The sequence below is a fragment of the Atta colombica genome, unplaced genomic scaffold (genome assembly GCF_001594045.1).
Source record: "Atta colombica isolate Treedump-2 unplaced genomic scaffold, Acol1.0 scaffold187, whole genome shotgun sequence".
In the NCBI taxonomy this organism is placed as follows: domain Eukaryota; kingdom Metazoa; phylum Arthropoda; class Insecta; order Hymenoptera; family Formicidae; genus Atta; species Atta colombica.
Window position 1 is genome coordinate 3400171 of NW_017259279.1, and position 12003 is coordinate 3412173.

The 12003-nt window shown below is 32.7% G+C and overlaps 2 protein-coding genes across 2 annotated transcripts in view; one reads left to right on the plus strand and one right to left on the minus strand.

The window, feature by feature from the left end:
- The window catches only part of LOC108686499, a 101963-nt gene that overhangs the window by 26563 nt on the left and 63397 nt on the right, over window positions 1-12003 (plus strand). The window contains exon 3 of the mRNA XM_018191838.1: window positions 5717-5828. Coding sequence (XP_018047327.1) covers window positions 5717-5828 — 112 coding nt within the window. The remainder of the gene's footprint in view (window positions 1-5716; window positions 5829-12003) is intronic.
- LOC108686560 lies at window positions 8249-9095 on the minus strand. The gene is made up of 2 exons (XM_018191926.1): window positions 9015-9095; window positions 8249-8762 (listed from the first exon to the last, which is right to left on the minus strand). The coding sequence occupies exons 1-2, from the start codon at window positions 9019-9021 to the stop codon at window positions 8260-8262; spliced, it is 510 nt and encodes a 169-aa protein (XP_018047415.1). The 5' UTR covers window positions 9022-9095; the 3' UTR covers window positions 8249-8259.

Consider the following 12003-nt stretch of genomic DNA (forward strand, 5'->3'; position numbering starts at 1 on the left):
TATATATATATATACTATTAAATTTTTCCATATTCGTTGAATTTCATTATTATTATTTCATTAATAATTGTTTATGCACTTATGTACATGATTAATAATTTGATTACAAAGCTATGAGCCACAAGTTTTCAGATATTGCCTTACGAAATACAAAATTACTTATCAGCGGTGGAATTACTACGCCCACGCCAGATAAATGCAAAATCGCGTGCATATATGTACATATCGTATGTGTTTCGAAAATAAATGCTTGGGAGTCATACGTCGCAAAACGTTCTGTATTTTTCTCATATTAATATCACAGAGTGTAGGAAAAACAATCCAGCGATCAGGTCAACGCTGGGTCATCGCGTGAATTCAAAATATTTTGCCGAATAGCCACTTTTTTAGCACAGTAAATTAAGTTATTCTTATAGTTATAAAGATAAAGTGATTAACATATTTCTTCTTCTAGTCATAAAGAAGAAAAATCGCATGTTTTAATTACATTGACTATGTTTTTAGTAAATTGTATCTATATTTACTTATTTTTTACGTTTTTAATTTGAAAATATCTCTCTCTTTATTGTAATTTCTTTCAACTTAACTCTAATTTTATTTTTAACATTTATTCTTACATTAAAATTATTACTATAAAAGATATTTTTTACTTAGGACAAACAATGTTTTTAAACAACCACAATTGCGGACAATATATGCTATTATATTTTACACGATAAATTTGACCTTTCTATATTGCAGATGCATCAAAGCATGAAATGGATCAATGAAATCTACGACAGATTTTTCCGTCGGGCAATAAAATTGCTGATCGAACGATGTCATATTGGCCCTGATCGATCCAATTGCGGCCAATTGTCGATGTTCTCGTTCTCGATCGATTGAATTTGCGGTGGGTGCTCGACATAGAACACAATGCCATATCAATGCCGATGCGAATGGTACAATCAATGAGCGGTGTTTGGAACGCCCACACTGAAAATTACGCAAACACCGATAACCCGGTTTTATCAAATTTGATTCATAAATTATCTACGTAATTCGTACATACAACACACAGTGTGTGTCTTCTTCAGCCAGTGTGGCTCCTAAATTTACATATTTCAGTTTTTATCTTTAAATTAGCCACGATAAACGAATATAAAAACATCATATTACGAAGTGCGATAGATATTTTATTTTTAGACGCGTGATTATATAAATTAATGTGTAATTAATAGAAAATAAATAAGATATAACTAATCAAACATTTAAAGCCACCGATAAAAATTGATGTACTGAATAATAACAATTATTGTAGACGTATTATAATAATTGTTATATAATTAACATATAGATATACACGTATAATATTATTGTTATACTATCTTTTATATTTATTTTGTATTGTATATTATATGAAAGTTATCAATTGTATATATTATAGATAAAATAAATCAAATTTCTGAATTCTAATTAAATAATAAGTCTTTATTTGAATTCCTCTAATAAGTTTTTAAACTAAAGTCGTTTTTAAATAATAACTTAACTTAACTCGTTTTTAAATAATAAAAAAATACTTCAATATGGAAAATAAAATAAAGTTGAAACTAAATTAGTTTTCTGATAGGTGATTTTGTAGATTATTAATATACTATTTTTGCAATGATATTATTTAATCACAAAAAATAATATTACGCTATTATAACTGCATTTGCACTTAAAACAAAATATGTTGCATTGCGAAAAAATTATATGACATCGTTAAAATCTACGATCCTAATTATTATTCGTGAACCATTTATGTAACATACTTTGAGAAAGCCAGTCTTGATACGTCAAACGAGATGATGCCGGATAAACTTGTGTCTGGCTCCACTATCGATACATTAATTAAAACATCGATGCTCGGCCGTGACTGGCAATGAACTCACGCCCAGATTCAATCATTCGAATATAACATAGCACTTTTATTTTGTTCCTCTCGTTTGACATATCTTATTTTACGACGCCCGTTTTTTAATCTTTTTTATAAACCCGTTTTTTAATCTATTTTTGAAAAATATCCTGCACAGATTAATTAAGAAATATATCAAGAGTGATTAAATGTATGTAAATGTAATAACAATAATTGAGTGTGTAAATGTAATAACAATAATTAAAAAAATAATAAAATGTTTAGATTTGAATTATCTTATTAAGATTGGGCTGTTCAATTTTTCAGTAAACTTCAGCTCACTATCTTACTCTCTTACTCTCTTATGTTCTTATTCTTTTACTCTTTCGTTTATCCAATAGATAAATTATCACATAATTAATCTGAAGCTGGAATAACCTTATGTTTTTATATTATCAATTTCGCGTTGTTATAATAAAATAAACAACAATTTATTTAACAAGAATTTTATATAAATCAAAACAAAACATTAATATAAAATAAATATATTTGAAATACAGATGTATAATTTCTTTTGTGCCAGATATGTTTTAAAGTACGAAACAAATACAAATAATTATTCCATTATACATTCATAATTAAAAAATTTAAAAATATATAATCTATTATATATTATATGCTATTATCAATCTATCATGGTTACTAAAATTATTTACCATCAATATAAATATTCAAAATTCACTTTACAATTCATTTTGTAGGAAGGGGATAGCAAAGAATCCTGTATAAACTTCGCCACCAGTTGCTTCGAAATTATATATGATTCATGTGCAGCTACGCGCAGCGTGGGACACGAATAAATCTCAACCCCCGATGGACGCGCCGGGGGCGGTAGCGGAAGACTTCCGAGAAGAACGAAGAATAGAGTACGTGTTCTACCCCCGGAGAAGGGCGCGTCTCTAAGGGAGGAGCCGGGCAGCAAGGATGCCATCGAGGAGGCGGTGGAGGAGAAGGGACGAAGAGAGGTATCAGGATGTGGCGTGGGAACGGAGGGAGAGAATGCTCGCCACCCCTCTCATCGCCGACTCGCTCATCGGAAGGGGAACAGCGGGGGGGGGAGGTGAGTTTTGCAACCCCGATGGTCGACAACGAAAATCGTCGTCGTCACTTAGTCGTTTCTCGTTCATTGACACGCGTGGGTTTGTTTTTCGACGCGTCGACAAGTTTGTCGAGTGGGATTCGTAATAAAAGGAGACAACTCTTCTAGTTAACGTTTTTTTGGATATAAATAATTAATAAATTATTAGTCAATTTACGAGAATTTTTATTGTTAATGTTTTTTATCAACTCGTATTGTCATAAAGAGTGAAAAAAATATCATGAAAGCATATCGTATTAGTTTTGAACTAACTCTAGAAATTATCAATTTATCATCAATTATCGATTTTTTTTATAAAATCGATATTATGAAATGAATGTTATGTCTCAGAAAAATTATTATTGCTGCCTATATTAAAATCTCTTACAATGGTGGAAGTAATCCATCCAACATATGTGACTGAGGAGCGAAATTTTAAAGCGGTGAGTACAATAAATTATATAAAATAATTTATAAACGGTATCATATTATTATATTACATAATATTATTAAAAGCGAACTTGACACTTTCGCTAATGAGAATGATATCTCTATAATCTATGGAGATAGTCTCATGTTCATGAGACGTTCTATTATATATTAATCGCTATTACACGTGTATAAAAGTTAAATTCATGCGCATTATTACGCATATAATTATGACAAACATGTTATCAAAAACCGACTATCTAATACAAATACACACCTATCCCTTCCCTATCTGTATCTACTCTACAATTTATTTATTATTCTTGAAAGAAATATTTTTGTGTGAAAAAGATCACGCAATAACATTGATTTTATAAATGATGAATTAAACTAATATAACTTTCGATTATTCTCATCGATCAAGTGTCGGTTTAATTAATTAGTAAGTTGTTGAGTCTGCAAATCATAAAGCGTATGCTCCATGAAACATATAGTATTAAATGGTTTTAAATATAAATGTATTTCGAGGGCAAGAGAAGCTAAAAAAAAGAGTCTTTTCGCAAGTTGAACGAGGCTCTACGAATGTATATATTTACATGAAACGCACGAGAAACCGGAGTATCGCGAGTAATCGAAGGAGATGGAGAAGCACTCGATTCGCGAATGAGAGGCTGAGATCGGTAGAGAGAATGGAGTAGAAAAAGAGAGGAGAGAAGGAGCAAGACATCCGACGGAGAGAGGAGAGGGTGTCTTACGAAGGGGGAGCCCTGAGGTACGAGGGGAGACCATGCATGCCCCACTCCCGCTGACCCTCTCTCTCCCTACCAAGGCTCGTGTCGCGTGTCCCATCTCCCACTTCTTTCCTACCGATACGTACACCGACACCACCGCCACCGCTGCTGCGAATCCGGTGTACCCACACGCGCGCGCGCGCTCATGTGTGCATCTGCATGTGATTCAACTGTAGTTAACCGCAGTACCCGTGCATTCGTTCCGATGGAAAATGCAGTATTCTATTGATATGAAAGAGAGAGAGAGAGAGAGAGAGAGAGAGAGAGAGAGAGAGAGAGAGAGGGGCGGTGAGGGAGAGGGGGAGGGGAGAGAGAAAGAGAGAGAGAGGGAGAGAGATAGGGTGGCCCGCACGGGTTAGCGGGATTGGAGGGAGTCGAAGGATAGGAAGGTACCGTCGTGCGTGGCGGAGATGCACGCGCGCGCGCACGACAGTGTGACGGTGGCCACGCGTGTGGTGGAAAGAGAGACCCCATCGGAAGAGAGGTACGAGAGGACGAGAGAAGAGACGGAGGAGAGAGAGGTGAGACTTCTCCTTAGGGGCCTTAGTCGCCGACTGTCCGCTACTACGTGCGGTGTTAACACCACTATCGTCGTCATCGTCCAGTCCTCTCTTTCTCTCTTTCAACGCTCTACCATCCCTCCCACTCCGCCCTCTCTCCCTTTCCCTCTCACCTGTTGCGGCGTACCCCTTTGATCCAGTCATTTTCGTGCGCCCCGTTTGAAGATCGCACTTCGCAGCGCAGCGCGCACTACCTCGTTCGGTATCCTTGGATGAACTATCACGTGTCCTAAAAACAGCCAGGCCACGATTGGGATCAGTGAGATCTTCGAAAGAAATCGCGAAGAGAGGACGTCAATCTTGAGAAGAAATCGCGAAGAGAAGATGACCGCTTTTGCTTCTGGATATCAAATTAATCATTGATTTCAAACGAAGAAAAGGTTAAAAGCCGTGGATTTCCGTTGGGATGGAAACTTATTAAGAGAGTAATCTCGAGAAAGAACTTCCTGAATTAGAGAAGAGAGTCACGATTGGATTCCCAGGACTAATGATACATTGTTGGATCGACGGTTGTAATTATTTGAAATTTCTTGGAGCTGTTTGGTCTGTTTGGATTATTTATTGATCTAAGATCCATAATACGACCGTGGATGTGGAAAATGCGGTAAACAACATTGTTATACTCCCGCTACATTTAAGAGGATCTCCGAGTTATTTTCAAAAATATATGTATTTCATTCCATATTATCATTCTATCATTGAAAGTATTTTTGTTTGAATCTATTTTGTAACTATTTTCACGTGAACTATGAAAGATCGATTGTGATGCAAACTGATGGACGATTTATGAGAGATAAGGCTGTTCAAAACGTGACGATAAAAGAAACTTTGTCGATCAATATATCAGTTTCCTTTTTGTGAGAAGTTGTTCGAAGAGTGAGTTTTGAAAAGTGTCAGACAAATACATAATATGAGTCCCAAGTGAAGTGGAGTGTTGGCTACGAAGTGTACTGGCATTAAACGGTGTTCGCCATCTCATCGTCATCATTGAACGACCGTCGATAAACGGATTCACGCTGCCATCTGCACGAGAGGTGAGATCGTCACGAAACATGATTTCTTATCAGAAATTTTATCGAATTTACATATCATTAATTTTCTCTTAACCAGATTCTACTTACATAAAACAAAAAAGATCGTGGAAGAAATATCAAGTCATACAAACTGAAAAACATTCGATTATTTTTATATTCTAGTGTTAAACTTACTTCTCTTATATACATATATTAATTAAATTATTATATACATATATAAATTAAATTATTAAAAGGAATTATTAATGAATTTCTTAATAACAGATACATGCTGCATTAAATTATCTCATATTTACACCACACAAACAAAATAGACAGGACTGAATTAGAGATGAGAAATGTAGCATTAATTCATTTAACGAATCTAACGCTTGCAATTACGAGCATTCTATTACAATTGTCTCTATTTACATTCAATTAATGTCATTAAATTGCAGAGGATATCAATATTATTGTTGAGCAAATTTCAATTGTCGCATATTTTCTTCACTCACTAATTATTTCAAATCTAAAATGTCTCTTCAAATTTCACGACGTACTAAGAATGAAAAAAAGAAAAGCAACTTGTTGTTCAACTGACGTTACGAAGCGTTTAAACGTTACTCACATCGCCAGAGATTATCGGCAGAGATATCACAAAAGTTCGTCGACTAATTGTTTCGGGACAGCGATGGTGACGTATAAGGTAACAGATATCATTAAAAAGAAATGGCCTTTTGCCTTATTAGAGATCGTTAGTGTTTGTCTATATCTATTACTTAAAAAATATTTATTAATGTTTCCTCTGTCACGTTGACAATTAAATCGTTCCTTTTATCCCCTTTATTTAAACATGCGTTACAAAACTCATGCATCATCCCCGGGCCAGGAACAATGGGGCCTGACTGTAAAGCTGTCAACGGGAATGATAAGCGAGCGTTAACTTTATTATGTTGAGCACTCTCTCAACAAAATGTGTGTTTGATAAAAATAAACTTTCGAATGATATCATTTATGGAGAATGTGTACCGAGAGCATGTCTCCCTCGTCTATGCTCGCGTGCGCGTTTAACGAGCGATAATAAAAAATATCTAATAAGCCATCGCCATAATAATTAATTCCGGCATTAATCGTTGCCATCGAGGCGGCAATTATTTTTAAATGTATTGCCGTTACGCGTTTCATCGTAAAACTCGCTATACTGCCAATGCTTTTTCTATCCAATATCCCGTAGCGGCATAAACCGCCGGTTCTCTCGAAAAGCAAAACACGCATTTACTGCGTTGAAGATTAAACAGAGCTTATCTTTGGAACATTTGGCTTCAACTAAAAATATTATCCAAGATCCTTTATATGTATATAACTACATATTATATTTTAGTAAGGAAATACTACAATATATTAGACTACACATTAGAGTATAACTTAAATTAAAATTAAGACAAAAGAATGTCATATATTGATATCACAAATGTATTGTTGATTCGCTGGCATTGATGTTGTTTATCTCTATTGTTACTTTCTTAGGATTTTCTTAATTCATAAGATACAGACATCCGTGAAGTCTTTTGATATTCTGCTTTGAGACTTTCCGCCGTAAATTATGGCAAACACGTGGGGTATCACATAAATCACGCATGAGCATGCGGAATAAAAGGAAAAGAAGTGAGAGGTGAGGTAGAGACAGTAGAGGTATACTATCTAATATAGATATACTATCGCACAACAACAGTAGCGCACGCTCGCGTTGGCACATGCGCACGATTCGGTACTTACATAATTCGCGCGTGTTACAAGTAGTAACGCTGGTAGCCGACATGCAATCCGCTCATTCTTTCGCGGTTGGAACTGATTGCATCTGAGATACGGGCCAGGCGGTTTGCCCATAAGAATACGTCAGCACAAATAGCTTTAAGAAAATAGACCACTCCTTCGCTCTGCAGCGCGCGAAAATCATCTTTTAACCTGGGATGTAATATCTATTTCAGATAACTATATCTTCAAATTGTTTTAATATAAATAGAACTGATGGAAACAGATTCACTTATGTATTCTATTTCTCGTTTAATTTCCATATATCTCATTATGCCTCTTTTAATCATTTTACTAAGGGATAAAATAGAATCATTTTAAAGAATTTTTTCCTATTTTCTGAGTTTATTTTAAGTTTAGATAATTAATCTGATTGATAGTTTGATACATGATATTTATAATTTTTTAATCAGGATTGTTTTTTTATTGATTTTTTGGACGAAAATGTAGCTTAATTTTACAATGCGGAATATAGTAAATCAATATCTATTTTTTTTATAAAGGCATTTAACCTACCTATGGTAGGAGAATACAAAATAAAGACCGCCATCGCAAATTTTAAATAACTCACTTTTGATACACACATTATAACAATTGCAATTATATCTATGAAAATATTTTTTGTCGTCCTTGCATGACATTATTGATCGCAATTTCCATCCGAACGATTTACAACGCAGTTTTGGCATGTACGGCTAAAGCACGTATTAACAGGACAATATCGTAAATACTTTTCACCGTTTATACACACATAGTATGTACTACAATTCTGTGTGTCGTGAGATAATTTGGACTGCGGCCAAGTGCCATTTTTGTTTCGTGAAGGACAATAAACGCAATCGGCTGACCACGGCCAATCGCAGATCTGTTTGTGTCTATTATAGTGCAGCCTTATTGGAGTTCCCTCGATCAGAGGACAGTCTATCAAGAATGTTTTACCCCATAGACACTTGTAAAACTTCGTGCAATCGGTTTCATGTGGGAGATGGGTTGTCGCGGTTGTGTTCTCTCGATATGGACATCTTGTCGGAATGCCATCCTCATAGAATCCTTTCAAAATCGATTGTTCAAGTTGATTTTCCTTTGCAATAACCTCATTGTTAGCCCAAAATCCCAGGAAGGTGATGACAATTACGTATATTCCTGTATCGAACCACATTATAGATATCATTTGCAGTATAATTATTGTAAATCATAATATAGTTGACTTTTATTATAATTAGAGAAATGTCAATTATTTAATTTATGTTATAATTTATAAAAATTTCAATTAATAAAAATCTCCCGGTATGTACAATATAAATATATTTTTATATATAAGTATATTTACAATATAAGTATATTTTCATCGTTCGATAATCTATGAATTATTATAAAAATATATTAAGTGTTTACCTCTCATAGTCTGTTGTCTAGTCAACTAAGAATTTGAAAAAAAAATGTATCGTTTGTTACATTAATACACCTTTCTCACTTATTTAAATGCCGTAACTAATTATAAAGTTAGACGGAGCGGTTTTTATAAATATGCATTATCATAAAGATATAGATTATATCGCATATCAAAGATAACCTCAATAGATAGATCGAAGATATGTATTTCCTCTTTATGTATAATTTCATAGAAATATAATTTCATAGAAGTATTATATAAAATCTATGAAATGATATACATAAAAACAAAATTTATTTGTATAAACAGAAAAAAGAATAATCAGAGAAAAATCATTTCGTAGAATTATTATATTACAACAATTTTTGTGTGTCATTCGTACTGAGAGATTTTATTAATTTGACAAGTACTTTTTTAACAAATTATTTATAATTGTAGACAAAAAATTATATTGTTTTAATTTGTCATGATTAATATTAGTCTGTTATTCCAACTATTATTAATAATAGAAACAATTTATGCAAAATCTATTTTTTTTTATAGACTTTTATTTATTAGCAATACTGATTATTTTGATTTATCATAAATCGTGTATTATTTATTACATTATGAGAAATTATTTGCAATAGTAACTGATTGACTCATTGATTTTTCCTATAAAACTCACATTTGTTATTCCTTTTTCATTCCTATAACAAATTCATTCTCTCAGTGCGCAAAACAATAATTTATGAAAGTTGGAATAATAATTAAATTTTTTATCATACAATTTTTATCGTTAAGTTTAATTCAAATAAATATGACTTATAAATATTGTTGATAAAAGATATGTAATCATTTAATTAAAAGATGTTCAGATATTAGATAATTAAAACTCCTAAAATCTTTTTTATCATTTCACTTTCCAATTATTTTTTTATGATTCAGAGGTACGCGAATCTATAGAGGAAATATAATCTTTCGTTATCATGTTAAAATCTTAAAATTTTATGTCATATCTCGATCAACTTAATTATAACTTAACATTACCGAAGCACGTAATCAGCATTGCTATCAAATATTATATATATAAAAGGAAGAGAAATTGGTTCGAATGAGGATTTCTCGCATAAGCCCGGGTGAGAATGAACGAGTGTGTAATCGGTTAATCCTGCAGGCGCAGCAGGATATCTTCGTGCCAACGAAAACACAGTTGGAATGACATTAAAATACAACGAGATACGGTCAACCCGTTGCCATTGTCGAAAAATTCTGACTCCAATATCGTCGCGTAGTAGCGGCGATTATAACTCCGGCTCGATATTTCGATAGCACAACAAATAACCTTTTGCAGGCAATGTTCATTGTTATATTAAATGTAACACGTAAAATTGTCTTACTTTATATGCCTGAAATTAATACACACGCATGTTTATTATTCTATATACAATTATTGCTTTGTAATTATATAGGATCTTTATTAAATTTACACAACATTATTGGAAAGATTATGTACGTGTGTGTATATGTGTGTGTGTGTGTGTGTGTTAGCTTTCTGTATCAATTATCACCTATTAATTAATTTGATTGTTATAACTGTAGTGATATATCCGTAATTTTATTATTACCGTAATTTTATTATTACCGTAAATAAATTGCGCGCAAAATAATTAATGTGTAATAAATTAATTGCTTCTAACAGTGTTCAAAAAGCAATAAGCTAATTCTATTCTTAAGTGTTTTGTAATATGAAAAAAAGAAATACAAAAAAAATGAAATGTTAAATTACGAGATTTTATATATAATATCTAAGAATAAGTCAAGTATGCGAATTTCTATTATTTGATAAATAACATCAAACTGTCGTTATTCATCAAATACTGTGATAACATTCAAATAATTATAATTAAAATTATTTTTGTTTAACAATAATAATGTCTATATTATAAAAATTGAATTTTTTTCGCTGAAATTATAATTAATAATTCTTCAATTCTGCATTCTCCATGAAGAGATTTCGAAATCGATTGATTTGTTATTCGTATTTTGCTATTGCGTACGAAACTGTAAATGCGGAATACAATGAAGTGAAAGTAGCTTCGAGAGATTGGACTTGTTTCACTGGATCTATTATTCCTGATTTATTGGTGATGACGGTGGTAGCGTTCGATACGAAGTTTGTTTGCAATACGTCAAAACGCTGTATAGAAATTCCATCATTGCCGTTACGCGAGCTAATGTAATAGCAATGCTAGTTAACGATTGAATACACTACGATAATAGATCTATTTAATGGATGTGTGAAAATAGCTAATACATCCACCGCATGCATTCGTAATTTTGTATTTTACGTCTAAATTTTAATAGCTCTACAGTTAGAATTTTCAATAATTTTTTATATTAATATAAATCAATTTTGCAACTTATTCTACGTATAATTTAAATATAAACTAATTTAAAATATTTCTAAAAAATTAAATGTTTTGTTGATTTTGTTTATTATTTTGTTTATTATTTCATTATATCTCTCGACATTATTACTCTCTTGATAAAACATTTTCTTTACTTTTAATTTTTATTTATGTATATAATATTATAATTATTTATAAAAATTATTGTTATTTATATTATTTATAATTTAACGAATCTAACGAAATGGATATACATTTGAAATTCCAAGTATCTACAACGAAGCGAAATCATAAATTTCGATATGGCCTGCTATATAGATGCTATTTGATCATAAATCCCCATGCAATTCTGGTTATCGCGTATCGAAGTAGACTGCCGCTTGGCGGCAATTTGTTATCTGCCGATTTATTGCATTTCAGCGGCTGTCGCGGAACGTCGTAGTAAACGAAAGTATCTATTCAGGACTGCGACTTCTGTCGACAGAGCATGTCAGTGAAGAAATACCAATACATTGAAGAAATACGCGCTATACGCCATAACTTGCCGTATGTATACCTACCAGTAGCATAGCAACTAGGGGCTGGATGTACCGACCGTATT